We start from the raw sequence: 23,015 nt of genomic DNA, 5'->3' as shown, positions 1-23,015 counted from the left end.
CGATACAAGACAACATACAATGATGTTAAATAAAAAGTTAGATAAGTATGGGGGGTTAAATGAAATGTTACAAAAATATGAGGGTATATTAATATTATATAATATATAAAAGATTTAAATAACATATTAAGAATAGATAAATGCATTTTGATACAAGACAACATACAAGGGTGTTAAATGAAATGTTAGATAATTATAGGGGAGAAATGAAATAATAGAAAAATATGAGGGTATTCAGATATTAAACATTGTAAGATGGGTTTAAATTATATGTTAACAACGAATAAATGCATTTTGATATAAGACAACATACATGGATATAAAGTTAAAGATTAGATAATTATAGAGGTAAATGATGTGTATAAAAGATATGGGGAGTATTTTAATATTAAATATTATAAGAACGTTTTAAATGAAATGTTAAGAGTAGATAGATGCATTTTGATACAAAATAATATACAAGAATGTTAAATAAAATGTTAGGTTAATATAGGGGGTTAAAAAAATATTAAAAAAATATGAGGGTGTTTTGATATTAATTATTATAAGACTGTTTTAAATTGTTATTATGGACTTTTTCTTATAAATGACTAATTTTTTCTAAAAATTTGTCATTGTAAGATTGATAATTAAAATGATAGTTATGCATCGATTCATTATCAAGGAGAATGAATTCAAAATGATGACAACACAATGAAATATGTTGGAAGATCTAAAATATTGATTAAAATTTCCTCTAGAACAACATTTGAGAGATTTATTCAGCTTTTGAAGAAGTCTTGTAGTCTTGTAGTCTTGATCAAATGAAAAATTACATTCAACTATCTATGAAGCTAAAAAAAATTGAACTCAGTGCCCGTACAGATCCAAAATGATGAAGATCTCCAAGTTCTTATGATATGTCTCAATACTTATAAGAATGTATTACAGTTTTTGTTACATGTACCCCGATAGAAAGACAAGAAGAAAAATAAATTAGTGGAGTGAAAAAAAATATGATTTGAAAAATTTGATTGATTTCAGTGATGACACATTGTATATTACAAACTTATGGGCTCATAGAAAGAAAGATAGGATTCCCGACTGGGATAACTTTGATGGGAATGACATGACTGATATTCTTTTTGAAAATGCAGAGTCTGAGCATAAGCCACCTATTATCGAGGGTATGAATAGTTTTTAGCTTGAAGATCCTATTTTGGGTGATGAAAATTATTCTAACCCATTTTTTGATAATGTCTCCACTGATCCGTTTAGGTGACTTCCTGATTTTCCTCTATAGCTATCAACATTATCAGGTGGTACATAATTGATCTGAGAGAAGAATATTGTAAAGCTTAGTGATATTTTTCATAATAAATAATAATTGAAAGATATTGTGAAACAATTTGCCCTACAAAGAGGATTTCAATACAGGGTAAAGAAATCTGACATACGGTGATGAAATATTAAGTGCGAGACTGAAAACTATAAATGGTATATATCTGCATCCAAATCCAAAGTCGGTGACGTCTTTCAAATCAATAAAATGAATCCAACCTACACATGTTCAATTAATCAAATAATATCATATCACTGATAAGTTGGGGCTCGAGCTTTAGGTCAATTAATGAGGTCAAAGTTAATAGTGATTGATCAAATTTATCGGCCTAAAGAAAAAATTATGGACATCGCCAACCAGAATAAAATTGACATTTCATATTCACAACTTGACAAGCAAGAAATTAGGCTTTAAATTCACTAAAGGGCTCACTGGAAAAATCATTTATGTTCTTATCGGATTATTGTTATAATTTACAGCATACTAATCCGAGAACCATTACTTCTATTGAAACGAACGATGACCATTGATTTAAGTATTTTTTCATGGCATTAAGATGTTTTGTTCATGCATTTAGAGAATATCTTCGATCTGTTATTTGCATTGACGTTGTTTTCCTATTATGTCGATATCTAGGTCATTTATTCCTTACAGTGGGCCTCAACAGTAATAACCAGATATACCCTATTGGTTTCGGTGTCAGTAAAAAAAAAGATCATGACACGTGATGTTGGTTTCTCAGGAAGATTAAGAAATGCATCTATGACATCCTCAAGTTGGCGATAATCTCGGATCGACATCATGTTATATACTCTGTAATGACTGAAGTCTTTCCATATGTCCACCATAGATGTTGTTGTCATCGTCTTCTGTGTAACATGTGACAAAGTACAAACGAGACTCAAAGGTAACATGTTTAAACATTTATAAAAATTTTATTTTGTTCAACATTTTATAAATTTTGATAATAAAGTTCTTATATTATTTATTACCTTGTAAGTTGTCAGTGTATATTGAAAAGCCAGAAAATCATATACAGAAGCAGATTTTAAGGTTATGATGTGATCTCTTAAGGCGATAAACCCTCAAGTTGGGGTATATCTACGTGAGGTCGGATTTCAACAATGGAGTAGAGCATAATTTCCAGGGCATTGGTACAATATAATGACAACTAATATTGCAAAGTCATTTAATGCCCTTGTCAGACATGCATGAGATCTGTCTATCACGATGCTCGCTGAGTTCATTCGTGGCACTTTGCAGCGATGATTTTACGAAAGGAGAAACCATGCAAGTATGTACCCAATTGTTAATAACTATGTATTTCAACATATATTTCTTTCTTTATGTTTATTATTAACATATGTGTTGTTAATATTTTTTCAAATTACAGATGAATGCCCCAACTTTGTCACCCCTTAGATGAAAGAGAAGATTAGTCGTCGTGTGTCAAAGTTTATGCACTCAAAAGTTTGGCCAATTACACCTCTTCGGTATCAAGTTGTTGGTTTTGGTGAATACATGGGCATTGTGGACTTCAATGAAATGTCTTGTACGTGCAAAAAGTCTCAAATTTCACATATTTCGTGCAAGCATATTGTTACTATTATAAGACACATGAGGCTCACAAATGTCAATGCATAGGTTCATCCATTCTTCCGCACTGAGTTCTACCATGCAATATATGAAGAACCTGTCAATCCTCTTGGAAACCAATCAGAATGGTTGCATGCACCAGAAGAAAGAGTTATCTTGTCCCCTATTCTAGATAATAGTAGACCGAGTCACTTTTATAACAGAAATCGATGTCCTTCACAAGGGAAAAATATTACCCCCAGGATTTACAGTCGTTGTAAGGAACCAAAGCATGTCTGAACCCAATGAAAAAGCCCAGCACCAATCCCGACCTCCATCCTACAGGGTTCATCCAAAAAAGGTAAAGAATTTAGATCTTAACAAACTTCTGCTTAGTTATTCAAATGATTTGTAATTGTTGTATTTTGACTATTGTTTCAAATGAGTAATTGTATTCATATGTAATGTAATAAATTAGTGTGAATAATTTCTTCATTTCATAATGCATTAGAGTGAGCATTATTATTACAATTACTAGAATTAACTTTTCCTGATTTGATTAATATATACTTTACTTGTGTATGAAACTTAACTTATAAAAATCAATAAATTCTGTTATTGAACCTAAACTAAATTAAATAAATAATAATGATGGTAATGTTAAAAATATTTTTGAGTATTTCACTAATTTCATAATTTTTAGTTAATAACATCACTTTAATCTCATATATATAATTATTTTCATGACAAAATTATTTAGAAAATGAAATCAATTGCATATTTATATATAATGACAGATAATATATATCGTACACATAAGCACATACAATAAATATATACATAACAACTTTCGTAACTGATAAATAAACAATTATTAAACTAAATATACATCTGTGATATACTTGATATAGTGGAAATGCAACTATGATACTAAAAGCTGATGCATAAACGTGGACAACTCTCGGGGAAAATCCACGCACTGTGACAATGTAAAATACTCAATAAAGCATAACATAAACATGTCACATTCACCGGAGCCTTCGCCCTGCTGGGGACACCATTCACTCAATGTAACATTAAGGGATCATGTCGTGGTGTACGTCCATAAACTGTCCAAAAATTTATCACCTCTAATAATGTTGGTATGAATGTCATGTATGATCGTATTTGTCATTCGAGATACCCTATATTCCCTGAGTATGATACCTTAGAGTTGTATACCGTAATCGATCAATCACGAAAATTTATAACTTCGACTACCTAATATGTGCAATCAAAATTTATAGGGATGAAAACCTATAAATAGTGAAAAATTAGAATGGATACACATGTAGATTATAAACTAATTCAATGGAAATTATAATGGAAATACTATTATACTATTCCATATCGACCATTCCCCATGGTTGGTAAAACAATTTTTGGATATAATTTGTCTCAACCATCTTAATGAAGACTCAAGAAACCGATACTCCTCTATCGATGTGGTCTACCAACTGTTGAAGGTCATCTCGATATGTCCTACGAAGAAGGTATGGACAGTCATCCAACACTATGAAACGATCGCATGGTGATCATCCTAGTATCGACGTAATATAGCCAAAAAATAATTGACATGCTAAAATAGCATAAAAAACTTGAATTGTGTTAGTTATTAACGATTATATAAAACTTTCAATGAAATTATATAGTACACATAACTTACATCGCTAGTGAACCACTCGCATAGCTCCACCGCAATCTACCAAAAATTATGTTTCGACTTTAATCTGATGAAGTAAACATCATGCTCATCAGATGTTGTAGCTCCAATGTACCATGCGAAGAAAGATTCCTCATGCTCTACAGTAAAGGATGGAACAGTCTGGAGTTATCATTTCACCCTTGCTTTGATTGGATTTGTATACGGGGTGCGAACGAGCAGACCATTCTTGATGATCCGACTATGTTCAACTACAACTGTTAATTCATTATTTCATCTTAAATAACAATTATGAATTAATTGATTAATGTTACATTATCCATGTATGCCAGAAGAGGTTTGACTAGAGAATTTTCTATCATAGTTAAGTCAATCATGCATACCACTCGATGGACTGCAAAATGATAATTTTGAAATTTTCAATGATTAGTATATATGAATATTTATATACTAATTCTAATGGATATACATCAACCTGATTTGCATCGGAAACATCATTCTGTAAGTCTTTTCCTTGTGAACTAATATCAATTGCCTTTTTGCTGGAATTGGGGATATCAGCAAGTAACAACAACTATTCATCTTGAAAAGAATGACAAAACATTTTTGAATAAACATAATAACTAGAAAGACAAATTGATCAATAAGATTTCATAAAAAAAAAAAAAACTTCCTCAATTGTCGGGGAAAGTCTACGAGGAGAACTATCGATCGATAACACCTCATGGCCAATACCCTATACGAATGAAAAAAACAAAAAGAGAAATGATATTTCATAAAAAACATAATAACTATAATAATTTTCATACCTCAGGTGGGGGATTTGAAGCAATCGGAGATTCGATCGAAATGCCTTCAAGAGTAGGACTCTATACGAATATATAAAAGGAATTAATTAATGATAATTAATAAAAAAATAGAGTGACAACGATAAATGACATACCTTAAATCGGAGAGGTGATATAATAGAAGGGTCAATCGATACCCCCTCGTAACAACTACCTTAGGGTAATAGTAATAATAACTTGATTAGTGACATTTCATATAAAACATAATAAAAAATATAATAACGACATTTAACATTAAATATCTATAAAAAATTAAATGCAGACCTTATGTGGCTACTAGGATGGTATTGACCTGTCAATGGGGGAAGTCGTCCCGACACCGTCGTGATCCTGTACAAAGTTAATATAAATATTAAAGCAACAACGAAATATAATTTTTATAAGGAATAAATGAGATGCGGTTTTATAACCTGATCGACTGAAGCTGGACATGTACTTGTGACGATTTCCTTCAAATAAGTCAAATGATCCTCTAATCGAGTCATCTAAGAAGATACGTCGTCGTGTAATCGAGTCATCTGTGAAGACATCTCATCGTAGAAACAAGAAATCTCACATAAAATCATAGTGCCCTAATGCACCAATACAATATCTACTATAGATAGAGTAGGTGATGTAGACAGGGAACACTTTTGTGTGACAGAATGGGTAGCACGATCCTTAACCCCAAGAAGGTCTGTAGACTCAACCGCTGGGGTCTGAACTACAGGGGGACATAAAGACTACTCCATAATAAGGGGTTGAATAGACTCCTCAAGTATCCTAGGAGTACTGACTGGTCTATCTAAAGGTGGCATGATTGAAGAAACCCCATCTCTCGTAGAGGGAGGCATCGAAGACAATAAGGAGGAATGCAGATCCAACATATCGGTGTACTCAATCATATCAACCTAATCATACAGGGTGTTTGGCGTCTCATATATCCAATATTATAATATAACAAGTAATGATTAAAATAAATCAATTCGTATTTTTGCCGATTAATATATATATATATATATATAATCAATAAATATAAACTTACCAAAAATGCAAACAGAAATCCGTTGAGGTCATATTTATGCATTTCAGGCATCCGTTTAGAGCCAGACTCTATCACTCTCTTGTGACATCGACTCGTATATCATCGTCACACTGCAATGCCCTAAGGATAAGAGTTAAACTTATTCAAATGATCAACCAACTGTAAATATTTGACAAATACTTTCTTTTGTTGATTATTCTCTAATAATACCATATGTAGACAACACAGTAAGGTCATCTTGATAGCGTCAATATCGTCATCCCCTTATGGTCTAGCTAAAAACACACGCTTTATGTTATGATACTACACCTTTGGCTAGCCCCAAAAGTAGGTATCTTTGATTCTAAGACCAGATGAGTGAAAAATATACAATAAAAGTGCAGTGAGTCGGCTAAATGATAGCTTTGTCTTCAAGAAAAACTTGAACAGGCTAAATCTCACGTCAACCTCGTTAACCCTAAACCATAACTCATCTCTGATAGAGGGTCGATGTAGCTGTCGTAAAAGAAATGCATGCACTAACACTCCGAAAATTTTGACATTGGTAGACAAAGGAGATGCCCCAAACATGTCCTCTCAATCAGTCGAAGCTCATTCAAGGTCAATGTTGACCTACCTTGGACAATGCGGTGCGTTGTACACGATATATAACCTCTGCCCAAAAATGTCCCCACTCGTTAGGGATTCATAGTTTGCTTTCAACATCTTTCCTTTTATAAGAAGTATCTTGCAAAAAAATTTGAAAATTTGTAACACATTCATAAAAAAACAAATATATAAATAAATGTGGAAATGACAAATAAAAATAACATAGAAAGATAAAAACTACAAAAACAATCAAAACAAAGATGACAAAAATCTGAAAAATGAAACTGAAATTTTAATTCAATTCGCTGAAATATCCTAGGATATCAATAATCCAAAAATTACTCAAAAATCTGAAGAACACAAATCGATCCATCCTAAAATAGCGAACAATAAAAAAACAAAAATGAAATTCACATTATATATGTCGAAATACCCTAGAATACCAACAATTCAGAAATTATTCAGAAATCTGAAAAATACAATTTGATATATCTTAAAATAATGAAAACAAAAAAAATGTAACCGAAATTCAAATTTTATACATTGCAATACCCTAAAATGTCCAGAATAAAAAAATCATTCAAAAAATTGAAAATACAAGTTGATATGTCCTAAAATGACAATATTCGAAAAATCAAAACTGAAATTTGAATTATATACGTTGAAATACCCTAGAATACCAACAGTCAAAAAATCGTTTAGACATTTAAAAAATACGAGTCGATTTATCCTAAAATGGGAAAAATTGAAAAAACAGAACTGAAATTCGAATTTTATACGTTGAAATACTTTGGAGTGTCAACAATCATAAAATCATTTAAAAATACGAGTTAATATATCCTAAAATAACGAAATTTGAAAAAACAAAATTCGAATTCGAATTTTATAAGTTGAAATACTCTGGAATGTCAATAATAAAAAAATTGTTCGAAAATCTAAAAATACGAGTCAATATATCCTAAAATGATGAAATTCAAAAAAATGGAACTGAAATTCGAATATTATATGTTAAAATACCCTTAAATGTTAACAATAGAAAAATCGTTCGAAAATCTAAAAATACGAATCAATATATCATAAAATGATGAAATTTGAAAAAATAAAACTAAAATTCAAATTCTATACGTTGAAATGCCTTAGAATGTTAAAAATCGAAAATTCGTTTAAAAATCTAAAAAATATGAGTTGATATATCCTAAAACAGTTAAAATAAAAAAAAAACAGAATTGAAATTCAAAAATACAAGTCGATATATCCTAAAATGGTAAAAATCATATAAATGAAATTGAAATTCAAAAATACGAATCGATATATCCTACAAACAAAAAAACCAAAATATCGATCAAAAATTTCGTCATTACATCATAAAATATGCCTAAAAAAACACAAAAAATAAAAACTGAATGTCAAATTCGAAAACTATATATCAAAAATCCTTAAAACAAAAAAAATGGATATAAAGTTCGAAAACTACATGTCGAAAAACCCTAAATGTGAAAATACCAATTTACCCCCTTAGAAAATTTCTGCTGGGAATAAGTCCAATATTTATCCCTAGCCCCCTCAGCAATTTTCTAATCTCTTAGAATCTCTGCAGTTTAAAAAAAGTAAATTTCCTCCCAACCCACAATTTTCACTGCATTAGCCCATATAAAATTTCACAAAGACCCCCAGTGGGCTACCCCCTCTTCCCCTAGGGTTTTTTAACTTATAGAATTCGAATTTCAGTTCCACTTTTTCGAATTTTATCATTTTACGATATATCGACTCGTATTTTCAGATTTTCGAAGAATTTTTCGATTGTTGTCATTTTAGGGTTTTTCAACCTTTAGAATTCGAATTTCAATTCCGTTTTTTCGAATTTTACCGTTTTACGATATATCAACTTATGCTTAATAGTAACATCACTGAAATCACATATCCATATATAACCACAGATAAAGTATATCATCCACATACGCACATACAATAAATAAATACATCTAAACATAGAAATAACGATAAATAAACAATGAGTCAACTAAATATACATCCGTGAGCTACTCGATACAATAAAAATACAACTGCGCCGCTAAACGTCGACGCATAGAGGTAGACGACTCTCGAGAAAATCCGTAGCTCCGTGACAACGCCAAACACTCAAAAAATCGTAATATAAACACGCCACAGTCACCGGAGCCCACTCCCTACTAAGGGACATCTGTCGCTCGATGCAAAGTAAGTCACCGGAGCCCACTCGTCGCCTCTAATAACGAGGGAATGAATGTCATATACGGTCGCATCCGCTGCTCAAGAGTTTCTATATTCTCCGAATATGATACCTCCGAATTATATACCGTAATCGTCCACTCACGGAAATCTATAATTCCAGCGACCCAATGTGCGTTCTCGAAGTTTATAGGGATGAAAACCTATAAACAGTGACATATTTTAGTTAATTATCACTGTCGTTAACCAATTAAATGTAATAGAAATATATATATATATATATATACTATACCTGATCGACCATCCCCCATGGTTTGTACAGTAATCCCGAGGTGTACGTTGCATCAACCATCCTCGTAAAGAGCCCCGAAAACTCAAACTCGTCAATCGGCGTGGTCTGCCAACTCTTCCAAGCCATCTCAATATGGCCTCCAAAGAATGTGTGGGTAGTCGTCCAACGCTGTGAGACAGTCGACTGGCGATAGGCCTGATGTCGACGTAATAAAGCCAAAAAGGAATCCACATGCTAAAATGGTATAAACAAGTTCACGTGTTAATTATTAATAAATATATCAAGCTTTTTACCAAATTATATAGTATAGACAACTCACATCATCGGTCAACCAGTCACGCAACTCTACTACAAGCCTCCAAAAGCTGTCCTTCGACGTCGATCCTATGAAGTAGACATCATGTGTGTCAGAAGCCGCAGCTCTGGTATACCATGTGAGGAAAGATTCCTCACGTTGTGACGCAGAGGATGGAATCGTCATGAGTTGTCGTTTCGCCCTCCTTCTGAGTGGATTTGTATACGGGGTGCGAACCAGCGGACCCTTTCAGACGATCCGACCACGTGCTGCACGAAACAACTGCATGATACAAAAAACTATTAATTTATTATTTCATCCTGTAAAATCATACACATTATTCGATTTATGTTACCTTTTCCATGTATGCGGAAAGAGGTTTGGCTGGAGAATCCTGAATCACGGTCATGTCCACATCGCGTGCTCCCTCAACAGACTGCGTAATTATATATAAAAACATCTTAGTGACACATATTTATCAATTATATTTATTTACTAATTATAATTGACAAACCTCAATGTGGATAGTCTCAGAAACATCCTCCTGGAAGTCCTCCTCCTGTGAACTAATATCCACAAACTTTTTGGTCGAGCTCGGGATATCAGCAAGTATCCATAGTCGCTCGTCCTGAAAAAGAGATAAAACTTCATTAAAAAAAATATAATATTAAAAACAAATTGATCAATGATATTTCTTAAATCCCTATAACCTGGACTTCCGGAGAAGGTGTTCGGGGAGAACCTTCGATCGATAATATATCAATACCGGTTCCCTATATACATGAAAAGGACAACATGGTAAATGATATTTCATATAAAATATAATATCATATCTAAAAGTTGATATAATGTATAATAATTATCATACCTCATGTGGAGGATCTAAAGAACCTGTAAATAAAGCGACCGGATGACCCTCATGAGGAAGACCTTATACGAATATATATTCCCTATATTAATCGATAACCGAAAAAAATACAAAATAAAGTTTCATTGATAAGTGAAATACCTCAGCTTGGACAGGTAATGCAACAGAACGGCTAACCGATGTGTCCTCCTTAGGGCTGGATTTTAGTCGAGTCGAGCTCGGCTCGCAGCCAACTCGGGCTCGGCTCGCAGCCAACTCGGGCTCGGCTCGCTTTATTTAGGGGCGGCTCGAGTTCGGCTCGTTTTTGGCTCAGCTCGGCTCATTTTTCATATCAAAACGACATCGTTTTGTGTATATATATGGATCAAAACGACGTCGTTTTGTATAAAAAAATTTTTTAAAATTTTTAAAAAAATCTGCCCTGCCAAGCCGAGCCAGCTCGAGCTCGATTGAGCCAAGCAGAGCCTGGCTCGTTTCGGGCTCGAACCGAGCCCAGTCGAGCCCGAGCTCGAGCTGGCTCGACTCGAATCCAGCCCTAGTCCTCCTGACGACTACCCTGAGATAATAGTAATAATAACTTAATTAGTAACATTTCATAAATAAAAATATTATAATATAATAATGACATTTAACAATAAATATAAATTTAAAATGTCATACGAACCTCGTGTGAGTGATGAGATGGTATTGCGGTATCAATGGGAGACGTCGGTCGGATATTGTCGTCCCTCTCATATACGAATGTAATAATAGTTGTCAGAATAATAACACTATAGACATTTTTTTTTAGTAATAAATTAGAAGTGGTTTTACAACCTGAGAGACGGGGGCTGGATATGTACGTGTGACGATGTCCTCCAAACGAGTCATACAATCCTCTAATCGAGTCATCTGGGAAGAGATATCGTCACGTAATTGAGATATCTGGGAAGAGATATCCTCACGAAAATTCGATATCTCACGTAAAATCGTAGCACCCCAATGCGCTAATGTAGCATCTACTGTAGAAATATTGGGTGCTACGAATGGGGGACACTGCTCGGTGGCATGATGGGTAGTGCGGTCCTCCTCTCCAGGATGGTCCTCCACTCTAGGATAGTCCTCCTCTCCAGGATGGCTGCCGTCCGTGGGCTCTGAACTACATGGAAACATATAGGCTGCTCCATAACAGGAGGCTGAATAGGCTCCTCATGTGACTCAGAAGACTCGACGAGTACAGCTAAAGGTCCTGATGCTGGAGATGCCCCGTCTCTAGTCGCGGTCGGAATCGAAGAAGATGAGGAGGAATCAGCATCGAGTAAACCGGTGTACTCACGAATCTCACCGTACCAGGGTAAACCCTCCTCGATCGATGATGGACGAAAAGGGAATGTGACATCCTCCTAATGATGATGTTTTATAAGTCAAAATAATTATAACATATAATGAATTAATCGACTTAATAATTAACTTGTACATACTAGATCACCAGTGAAAATACGACCGATATGAGTCCAACTAGGGACATCTCGCGTACGCCACCTAAACATATGTGGGGCCGCATAGAGATCAACGAGGTCAATCCAATCGTGTAATGTGTCCAGAGTCTCATATATTCAATACTGCAATATAATCATTTACGATTTAAATAAATCATTTGATATTTTTTCAAATTAATATATATAATCAATAAATTAAAACTAACCTGAAATGTGAAAGGAAATCCGTAAAGCTCGTATCTACGCATCTCAGGCATCCGTCTAGAATATACTCTGTCACTCGCTTGTGACATAGACTCGTATGTCATCTGCCACACGGCAACCCCCCAGGGATAGGAATTAAACCCATCCAGATGATCGATCAACTGTAAATACTCTAAAGACACCTTCTTTCGCCGATCATTCCCTAACAAAACCATGTGAAGAACATACAATAAGGCCATCTTGACTGCATCAATATCGTCATCCCCCCACGGCCTTGACAAGAAAACACGCTCTAGGTCATGATACTGCACCTTCAGACAACCTCGAAAGTACGTATCTCTGATCCTATGACTGGAGGAGTGAGGAATATATGAAGAAATATCAGTGCGTCGACTAAACGAAAGACCCGTCACCAAAGCAAACTCAAACGGGCTAAAACGAATATCAACCCCGCTAATCCGAAACCAAAACTCATCTCTGGCAGAGAATCGATGTAGCTGCCGTAGTATAAATGAATGAACTAATATACCAGAGAATTTGGTCTCGGGTAAACGAAGAAGATACCCGAAACATGTCCTCTCAAATAGTCGTAACTGCTCCGGGGTCAGTGTAGACGTAATCCTAGATAATACTGTGCGTTGTGCACGACATATCAGATCTGTCCGGAAGTGTCTGGACTCATCAGGAATTCGCAGCTCGCTTTCAACACGTCTTCTTTTGCGAGAAATTTCCTGCGAAAATTTACAAAATTCGTTAGCCATTCATAAATAGCAAATATATAAACAAATGTCTTCATGGAAAAATCATAAAAAGAAAAAAAATACAAAACAATAAAAGAGGTGATTGAAAAATTTTAAAAATAAGATTTCAAGATTGTAAAACGGTGAAATTCGAAAAAACGAAACTGCAATTCGAATTCTAAAGGTTGAAAAACCCTAGAATGGCAACAATCGAGAAATTCTTCAAAAATATGAAAAATACGAATTGATATATCGTAAAACGATAAAATTCAAAAAAACAGAACTGAAATTCGAATTCTAAAGGTTGAAAAACCCTAGAACGGCAATAATCAAAAAATTCTTCGAAAATCTGAAAAGTACGAGTCGATTATCGTAAAACAGTGAAATTCGAAAAAACCGAACTAAAATTTAAATTCTAAAGGTTAAAAAACCCTAGAATAGCAACAACCGAGAAATTCTTTAGAAATCTGACAAATACGAGTCAATATATCGTAAAACGGTGAAATTCGAAAAAACGGAACTGAAATTCAAATTCTAAAGGTTGAAAAACCCTAGAACGGCAATAATCGAAAAATTCTTCAAAAATCTGAAAAGTACGAGTCGATTATCGTAAAACAGTGAAATTCGAAAAAACTGAACTGAAATTCGAATTCTAAAGGTTGAAAAACCCTAGAATGGCAACAATCGAGAAATTCTTTGGAAATCTGACAAATACGAGTCGATATATCGTAAAACGGTGAAATTCGAAAAAACAAAACTGAAATTCGAATTCTAAAGGTTGAAAAACCCTAGAACGGTAATAATAAAAAAATTCTTCGAAAATCTGAAAAGTACGAATCGATTATGGTAAAACAGTGAAATTCGAAAAAACGAAACTGAAATTCGAATTCTAAAGGTTGAAAAACCCTAGAATGGCAACAATCGAGAAATTCTTCGGAAATATGAAAAATACGAATAGATATATCGTAAAACGATAAAATTCGAAAAAACAGAACTGAAATTCTAATTCTGAAGGTTGAAAAACCCTAAAATGGCAACAATCGAGAAATTCTTTGGAAATATGAAAAATACGAATCGATATATCGTAAAACGATAAAATTCGAAAAAACGGAACTGAAATTCGAATTCTAAAGGTTGAAAAACCCTAGAATAACAACAATCGAGAAATTCTTCAGAAATAGGAAAAATAGAATCGATATATCGTAAAACGATAAAATTCGAAAAAACAGAACTGAAATTCGAATTCTGAATGTTGAAAAACCCTATAATGGCAACAATCGAAAAATTCTTTGGAAATCTGACAAATACGAATCGATATATCATAAAACGATAAAATTCGAAAAAACGGAACTAAAATTCAAATTCTAAAGGTTGAAAACCCTAGAAAGGCAATAATCGAAAAAATTTTCGGAAATCTGAAAAGTACGAATCGATTATCGTAAAACATTAAAATTCAAAAAAACGGAACTGAAATTCGAATTCTAAAAGTTGAAATACCATATAATGGTAATAATTGAAAAAAATTTCAGAAATTTTAAAAATACGAGTCATTACATCGTAAAATGTGTCCAAGAGGCACAAAAATCGAGAAACTTAATCTAAAATTCTAAAACTACGTATTGAAAAATCTTAAAACAGAAAAAACGGATATAAAATTCGAAAACTACGTATCGAGAAACCCTGGATGTGAAAAATATCAATTTACCCCCTGATAAAATGTTTATTACAAACAGGTCCAATATTTATCCCTTGCCCCTCAGTAATTCTCGAAGTTCTTACCGCCCCTACAGTTTCAAAATTGTTAATTTTCCCCCCAATCCACTGTGATATGGCAAATTTCAGAAACGCCTACAGTGGCCAAACAATAACAAATGGATCCCTAATATTTTTAAAAAGCCATTTAACCCCCCTAACCACTGTCACAGTGGGCTGTTCATCTTTACAGTGGAAAACATTGTTCCACTGTCGCACTACCGATGAATTCCGACGCAATTTTCGGTCAAAAATCGCTCATTTCGGCCTCCAATTTCAACATAAATCAAATTTATATATGCTTTAACACAAAATCCCTCAACCAATTTAACAAAAACACCCAAAAATCAAAACATATTAAGCAATGTTCAAACTGCAAACCCTCACTGTTCCACTGTCGCACTGTCGATGACTTCCGACGCAATTTTAGGCCAAAAATCGCTCATTTCGGCCTCCTATTTCAACATAAATCGAATCTAGATATGCTTTAACACAAAACCCCTCAACCAATTTAACAAAAACAGCCAAAAATCAAAACATATTAAGCAATGTTCAAACCGCAAATCCTAATATTTCAAACCACAAATTCTCACTCAAATCTCAATAATATGAACAATAACTTGATTCAAATAAGATGACGGAAGATATACTAACCTTCTTGACCATTTTCGGTCATCGGAGAGCAAGAAAATAGTCAGAAATGGCTTCACAGTGGACCGACAGTGGAGTGATAGTGGAACGCGGTTCATAGTGGGAGAAAAGTCTATTTTTTTTTAATTTATACAGTGATTATGGGCGTTTTACAGTGGGAATTATGAAATTTTGGCTTGTTTATATATAGGGGTAGTTTAGACATTTCACAAATGTTGGGCATTTTTGCTTAAATATGAATTTTTTGGGTAATTTCGCTTAAACCCCCTTACTTTTGCCTATTTTTAATAATTTCCCTAGTATAAATATGTTTAAAAATTATAATTTTTTAATGCAAACAAATCAAACCCAATTTTTTATCCAATCCAACCAGATTGACTGATCCAATTTTTAAAACCATGCTCTATTAGTCTCCAATTTTGCATTACATTATCTCATGCCATTCAACTTGAATAAAGTTGTTGGCAGGGATATTGTTAGACCAGAAAAGAAAAAGAATCATTAAGAGAAGAACGTGGAACACATGCTTTCAGTGAATCAGCCGGTGGGTCTGTTATTTCGGTTGAATACATGTCATAACCCTCCAAATTATAATACAACTGGGCTCCTCCCATGGGTTGGATCCCATCCATTTTCATTTCAAAATGGGCAAAAAGTTTGCAAGAGCGCATGCTACAACCTTTTTTGGACCCCTCAAAAAATCTTGGACAATTATAAATCAGTAAAAAGAAACATGTTACATAATTAACATTGCCACATTTATTAACCAATAACATGACAATTCTCCCCGTTTGAATATAAGAAATGCAAGAGAATGCAGCAAAACCTATTGTAGCTATTAGTCATCTTTGGTAACTACACAAATTGGAAAGTTCAGACATAAGTTTAGATGGCACTTGATAAAAATTTGTCCCAAAAAGTTCACATAAAAAATAAAATATCACAGCTTTTCTCTAGGTGTTTCAACACTTGAACTAATAACAGTTTACAATCACTAAATCAACAGCAATCACAGCCAAGGCCTCAAAATTTTTGGAAAACAGAAACAATGCAATCAATCAAAAGCTCAAAAACCCTTCGACAGCCAGCAAAACATAAAATCAGCATTTTCTCAAATACTATAACCACCAAGTCAGCCAAACAGTTCAACAGTTTTAGTCAGGAAGTATTTGCTCACCATCTGCATCTGCTTCTGTCTCAATCTTGGGTTGTGATGGTGCTTGGCCTGCGCCAGGAGCCTGCTTCTTCTTAATCCCACTTACTATGTCATCAATCCTCAAAAGCATGCAGGCAGCTTCAATTGCTGTCTTAAAGGTTTGTGCTTTCACATTGTATGCATCCCAGATCTGATCACAAAGAAACAAGCATATAGTTAATCATCCATTCACCAGATTCCTAGTCACAATCATTAGATTCCATTGTTTTGGTAACAAATAGGTGTAGAAGTAATGAATTGGACAAAATTTAAGGAAGAATGAGTTTAAGACAGACAATAATATTACCAAGACTTTTCACAGTAACAAAATTCTACCATACAAGAGAATAAAAATAACAGTTGTAAATACCTTTTGCTCTTTCATGTTAGTGATTGCACCAGTGTTTCCATCTATGCCAACCCAGGCGTTTTCACCATTTGCATGCTACATTAATAGTTTGAGAACAACACAAAGAAGATAAATTAGAGTAAGTGGGTTTGATCGATAATAGATTCATTAAGCAGATTCCAAAGGGACTACCCTAGCATAGAAGACTTATACACAGGAGCATCGCATAGAAAACAAATTCTAAAATTAAAACATCAATAAACTGCAAAATGGATCAAGACAAATTAGCTTTACTGAAAACAGGAACCTTAAGTAAGGTTTCTGAAAATCTCAATCCAGATTAGTTAGTATATGTGTGAACTAACTAAAGTTAACCGAACAATATGCAATCACAATCAAGAAAAATTCATACCTTTCCTTGCAGGGCAGTCATGGTTCGAATCACATTAACCCCACAATTCTGTGCCAATGTCCGTGGTATAGCCTCAAAGGCAATAGCAGCAGCTTCATAAGGCCACTGTTTTACAATTGAGCATTAACAGAAGAACAATTAAACATCAAAAAAAAAAAAAAAAGGGAAGTCAAAGTTCACTTCCTATTTTCACCTATTATATTGCAGGAGAAGTAAAGAAATATTCAGAACACCAAACTGATGAATGAACAAAATGATAAAACATAAAACATTCACCTTTTCAATTCCTTCAATTGATGAACTATTTTGCTTCAAAGTAGCAGATACCGTTAACTCTGTGGCCCCACCACCAGGAACAAGTTTTGGATTCTTGATTATATTTCTAGCCACAGACATAGCATCCTATAATATAACCAAGATTCAGAACCCCTCAAAAAATGCTATAACTCTCTGGAAAGAACAATTTGAACATCAGTCAGACTCAAATACCTGCAGATTTCGTTCCACTTCATTTAGGAGATCCTTACTGGCACCTCTCAATAGAACAGTACAAGCCTTTGGTTCTTTGCAATCTATAATAAATGCAAAGAATTCATCTCCAATTTTCTTAACCTCAAATAAGCCAGCCCCAGTACCAACATCAGACTCCTGCATTTCATCTGGTCTATTAACAATAACAGCACCACATGCTTTGGCAATACGGTTGTTGTCCGTCTTCCTTAACCTCCTGATTGCACTAACACCAGCCTTGCTCAAATAATGGCATGCAAGATCACTTAGCCCCTTCTCTGTAATCACCAAGTCAGGTTTGAACTTCAGTATCTGCATGCAGAGGTTTTCAATATATTCCTCTTCCATTTTCAAGAGGACTGTCCAGTCTTCTTCCTTGAGTAACTCAGCATTTGTTTGGTTTTCCCCTTTCTTATATTCAAGGGGAGAGTCAAGAAGGATAACACGTGGGTTGACAATCTTTCTCCTCATTTTGCCAGGGGCAACAACATCTTTGTTGAACATAACTCCTTTAAGAACCTTAGAATCTTCCAACTGGCCACCGGGGACCTTCTCAACTTTAATGTACTTCTTAATATCCACCTCCCTTAACCCTTGGCCAAGATCAACACCAACTGTTGTGGTGGCATCAATAGCTAAATCCTTTTTAGTCAACAAAAATACAAAAACATGCCAGATTAGCAACCCACAAGACATTTTACAGGTTGTTCAGAAAATAGTGTAACATTCCTAGCTCTACCTAAGGTTATAAAAACTTTTGCAGAAAGGACTAGCCAGACAATATAGCTCATAACTCCATGTGTGCATATGGGATTGTGGGACTACCTTTCTTCATGCAACCACATTAGTAAAAAATCATAATACTAATAAAGAGAAGGAACAACTAGCAAACCTCACAGTTTTTCTATTCAAGCTTTGGGAATGTACAATTTCATACAGAATTAACTTCAAGCTAGCTAAGGCAGTAAGGCCTCTCTTCAGCTTTATGAGGAAGTAGGAACAGGCAATTAAAATTACTAGAAGCATCCCTCATATGAAATTTTATATAAATAATTTAGAAGCTTTCTGTTAGTTATATAAATTAATATAAAGACCGAAATTTAATTTCTATACAAAGCAAGGGAATAGAATGCACCCAGAAGGAGAGGTTGAGAAGGTGGGGAGAAAAGCTCCCTTCAACCTTCTTTTTAACCCAAATTTACATGATAAAATCTTAGTTTAAGATATATTTAGAGGTGGATTCGAGCCGAGCTGGCTTGAATGAGCCTGGCTTAGGCAGGTTCAAGCCTAAAAGTTTTACATTGTCGAGCGTAAGCTCGAGCTTTGGAGCATTCAGCTCGCTAAACTCACAAACCTAAAAACGATTGTACCAAATTGGCTAAAGCGACGTTATTTTGATTAATACACATTAAAACAATATCGTTCTAATCAATTTTGGCTCAGCTCAAGTTCGACTCGGTACTATAGTCAAACTTACGCTAAACTCGAGTTTGACTCCCCTTAAGCCGAGTAAAGCTTGAACTGGTTTCAAGGGAGCTCGTCAAGCTCGAACTCAAATTTTTCAAGCTGAGTTGAACATGAGTTGGCCCAAACTCAAGCTCAGCTCAAAACCACCCCTAGATATATTCTACAGTCTTGGATCAAATTATGATATTTTATAGCTACCATATATACATCATAAGCTATACACCCATCACCCTATATTTTAAGTCAAATGGGTCAAAGGAAAAGGAAAAAAGTGTAACCCCAATGACATAATCTTTATCATAAAAGCAACTACTTACTGCAATTAAATCACCAAATTGACTGGTAAACTTTGTGCCTATGCAACTCTTAACCAGTCCTAACATTGTTGCACCTGCCACAAAAAAATGATCTATTACTCTCACATAATACACTACAGGGCAACACTTCAAAACACATTTGTAAAATGCCAAGAACTCGAAGTGAGGAAAATCAAGTGTTCAAGAAACTTACGATCCTTAGCATCAATGGGCATCGCAATTTTATTAAGCACAGCAACAGCATCTTCCAAAGCTTTATTGTAAGCTGCAAACCAGGAAAAAAAAAAAAATTATTAGTAGTAGCAATTAATTCATAGGCTCCCAATGAAACCAAAGATGTGAACTACATAAAGGCACAAAGTTACATTACCTCGGCAAATAACTGTGGGATGATATTTCTTGTCAATGAACTCTTCAGCAACATGAAGCATTTCACCAGCTACATTTTTGTTCAAATAAGCAACAAAAGAAACCATATTAGAATATGCTATTTAACCACACATATAATAGGTCTACATTCTAAGAAGCATGGTTCAGTGAAATTCTTTTGTGTTTAAACATAGAAAACAAAAATATTATTTCTATCACATATAGGCATGAAAATGCAGCAAGGGGACCAGATTTCCACCATCAAGAGAGCATCCCCTCAGATAAGGGTACAAAGAAGGTGCAGATAAAACTCAAACATAAGTATAATCTGCACAAACAAATAAGGACATTGTGATAATCCTACTACTCAGACTCAGCCAAATCAAGTCAATCTTATATCTGGCACACATGTTAAATATATATCATCAGCTGAAGCAATCACTAATCTTACATCACTCATACTTTCCTGGACTAAAACAAAAAAAATTAGTAACCTATCCAGAGCAAGAAAAGGTGTAAAATTATGAATGAGTATTCACTACAATCTTACCAAGGACAATGACAGAAGTTGTTCCATCTCCTACTTCTTCATCCTGTGTGCGGCTTAACTCAATCATCGACTACCACCCACCCACAAACAAACATTTCAAAAGAAACCCATAGTGAAAATAAGGATTGAATTCCGAAACAAAACAAGAAAGTAACCATAAGAGAAGCAGAAGAGCGTCAAACAATACCTTAGCAGCTGGATGGGCAAGATCAAGCTCACGAAGAATAGCATTGCCATCATTAGTAACTACAATTCCTGTTAAGCAGAGTTCAAATAAACTCAGTAAACTTAACTAGAATATGAAAAAAGACCTAAAACACTTAAATATAAACAATCTTTCGATACAAGTTATAAAGTTGAAAACGAAAATTACCTCCGCTAGAATCAAGAAGCATTTTTAACATGGATCGGGGACCCAAGGTCGTACGAATGATGTCAGCAACAGCCTGATAAATTGTGTAAACAAGTACTTAGGGTTAAAATGTTTTAAAAAATGGTTTAACGATCTCAAGAAAGTTGCATTTTACCTTAGAAGCCTGAATGTTGGCATGGTGAACCTTAGTTCCAGACTCCCGCTTCAATGAATCCTCTGTTCATTTCAAACAATAAATCAGAACAAAGAAATCAAAAGATTCAATCCATATTAAAGGCTCGAAAATGGGAAGAAATAAACTTACTGAGAACGAGTACTGGAGAGTGCATGATTTTTAGTAATTGACACACGGTACCAATCCTTGTCTTTCAAATGCTCGTAGAAAACCCTCGAACCTCCTGTCTTCTTTTCTTCTTATTGAATTAAGGCCAAAAGGTCTTACTCCGCACCCAAGTTTATACTCGCTGCATTTTTTAAATCTGCAGTGATATTTTATTAATAATATTAAAAATATAAAATTTATTATATTTTTCACTTAAAATTTTAAAAATTAATAACTCCAATCTTACCTAAAATTTTTAAACTTTTAAAAATAATATTTTTCTTACCACAAAAAAAAAAAAACTTAGAATTTATTTTTTAGACACTCTAAAAAAAAAATCCGAAGTAAATTAATGTATAAATGTGCATATATATAGGAAAATTCTCTTGAACATCTTATAGTTCTAGAAATATTATAAAGACTAATATTATATGTATAAATAATATACATAATTTTATATATAAAAATATATTATTATTTATAAATAAAGATACACAGATAATTTTATTACATCACAAAAACACCACCTTATCGACGTCCGAATAGGATTTCTCCTGAGTTAGAGTGGTTTACATTTTTTCGTCCAATTAGGCCTAAAACTACTTTTTAACTTTTTAAATACATCAATCATACTTTCTTATCTAAAGGCTAATACTATTAACAAAACAGAATTCCGGACACACAATGTTCAAAAATTAACTTACCATATTATGTTTAATTATTTCACTTTTTTAATTAATAAACTCTCATTAACAAAATCACCAAATCATCCTTTTACACACAAAATATATATTAATACTTATACATTAATACTCTGTTTTTTCCTCCTACAACTAGGGCCACCCTTTCGCCCTATCAACCCTATAATCTCTCTTACACCTACCATTTTTCACTTCTTTGTCATACATCTAGTTAGTTAGTTCCCAGCACTATTATTGTTGCTATCAAATCAATGTGACTCTCATGGGTCTTAAAGCGTCTATTCTCACCAAAACACTAGCATTTTCTTCCATGTCTTCTGTTTTAGGTGGCCCAAACCCTTGATTCATCACTCTTGCCTTCTTCTTTACTTGTGACTTTATTAAAACTAGACTCAACTGTCAATGGGGTGTGGGAGATAAAGAGTGTTGTTAGTGACCTACTCCAGCTATTTCATTAGTTCGATGTGTATCTTTTTATTGTTAATGAAGTTATTGTGCCGCAATGAATTTGCAAGATTCAAGGAACAATTGATAAATTGTGATTGTTTAGGGTGGTGGCTAGAGTTATTAAAATTGCAAAGAGTAAAATGTAGACTTTTAAACCTATAAAATGATTAAATTATCATATTTACAATGTTACTACTAAAAAATTATTTATTTTACTGTTTTTTTTTTTAAATTTGTTGGATTGTGTCATCCTTATAAGATTTTTTTTTTTCAAACTGGTTTTTATTTCAAACAGAAAAGTGAAGGCTATGTCATCAAGGGTATTATCTTAGATGTGGTGGAGACTTGGTTAACACGGCAAGCTAACAATATATTTATTTTCCAGTGGCTGAACCAATTGCTTAATAACATTTGCAACACGTATTTTTTTTGTCAATATTCAATACAATTTAATAGT

At 33.9% G+C, this 23,015-nt stretch overlaps 3 protein-coding genes and 1 long non-coding RNA gene across 4 annotated transcripts; all 4 read right to left on the bottom strand.

Annotated features, from left to right (window-relative positions):
- Positions 1-9,116: 9,116 nt before the first annotated feature.
- On the bottom strand, positions 9,117-10,420 carry LOC123194080. The gene is made up of 5 exons (XM_044607225.1): positions 10,368-10,420; positions 10,209-10,289; positions 9,878-10,135; positions 9,559-9,792; positions 9,117-9,469 (listed from the first exon to the last, which is right to left on the bottom strand). The coding sequence occupies exons 3-5, from the start codon at positions 10,037-10,039 to the stop codon at positions 9,281-9,283; spliced, it is 585 nt and encodes a 194-aa protein (XP_044463160.1). The 5' UTR covers positions 10,040-10,135; positions 10,209-10,289; positions 10,368-10,420; the 3' UTR covers positions 9,117-9,280.
- A 59-nt stretch (positions 10,421-10,479) lies between these two features.
- LOC123209936 lies at positions 10,480-10,970 on the bottom strand. Its single transcript, XR_006501179.1, has 3 exons — positions 10,863-10,970; positions 10,722-10,783; positions 10,480-10,626 (listed from the first exon to the last, which is right to left on the bottom strand). It is a non-coding gene; the product is annotated as an uncharacterized LOC123209936 (long non-coding RNA).
- Positions 10,971-12,192: 1,222 nt separating this feature from the next.
- LOC123229186 lies at positions 12,193-15,561 on the bottom strand. The gene is made up of 3 exons (XM_044654831.1): positions 15,550-15,561; positions 12,406-13,134; positions 12,193-12,322 (listed from the first exon to the last, which is right to left on the bottom strand). Exons 1-3 carry the CDS (start codon positions 15,559-15,561, stop codon positions 12,317-12,319), a joined length of 747 nt encoding a protein of 248 aa, XP_044510766.1. The 3' UTR covers positions 12,193-12,316.
- Positions 15,562-16,422: 861 nt separating this feature from the next.
- Positions 16,423-21,554, bottom strand: LOC123228279 (T-complex protein 1 subunit gamma-like). Its single transcript, XM_044653628.1, has 13 exons — positions 21,393-21,554; positions 21,243-21,304; positions 21,089-21,161; positions 20,903-20,970; positions 20,716-20,785; positions 20,167-20,235; positions 19,990-20,061; positions 19,797-19,870; positions 17,992-18,654; positions 17,779-17,904; positions 17,503-17,607; positions 17,112-17,186; positions 16,423-16,892 (listed from the first exon to the last, which is right to left on the bottom strand). The coding sequence occupies exons 1-13, from the start codon at positions 21,415-21,417 to the stop codon at positions 16,701-16,703; spliced, it is 1,674 nt and encodes a 557-aa protein (XP_044509563.1). The 5' UTR covers positions 21,418-21,554; the 3' UTR covers positions 16,423-16,700.
- Positions 21,555-23,015: the final 1,461 nt, after the last annotated feature.

The sequence above is a fragment of the Mangifera indica genome, chromosome 1, assembly GCF_011075055.1.
Source record: "Mangifera indica cultivar Alphonso chromosome 1, CATAS_Mindica_2.1, whole genome shotgun sequence".
In the NCBI taxonomy this organism is placed as follows: domain Eukaryota; kingdom Viridiplantae; phylum Streptophyta; class Magnoliopsida; order Sapindales; family Anacardiaceae; genus Mangifera; species Mangifera indica.
The sequence above is the reverse complement of the archived record's forward strand: the minus strand, read 5'-3'. Positions and strand labels throughout refer to the sequence as shown.

Coding starts and splice junctions, on each gene's coding strand:
- LOC123228279 (XM_044653628.1), bottom strand. CDS start 21,417: ATGCACTCTCCAGTACTCGTTCTCA. Junction 20,062..20,166: donor TCCCACAGTTATTTGCCGAG/GTAATGTAACTT, acceptor CCTGGTTTGCAG/CTTACAATAAAGCTTTGGAA. Junction 19,871..19,989: donor GCCCATTGATGCTAAGGATC/GTAAGTTTCTTG, acceptor TTTTTGTGGCAG/GTGCAACAATGTTAGGACTG.
- LOC123194080 (XM_044607225.1), bottom strand. CDS start 10,039: ATGACGATTCCATCCTCTGCGTCACAACGTGAGGAATCTTTCCTCACA. Junction 9,793..9,877: donor GTGACTGGTTGACCGATGAT/GTGAGTTGTCTA, acceptor ATACCATTTTAG/CATGTGGATTCCTTTTTGGC. Junction 9,470..9,558: donor CATGGGGGATGGTCGATCAG/GTATAGTATATA, acceptor CACTGTTTATAG/GTTTTCATCCCTATAAACTT.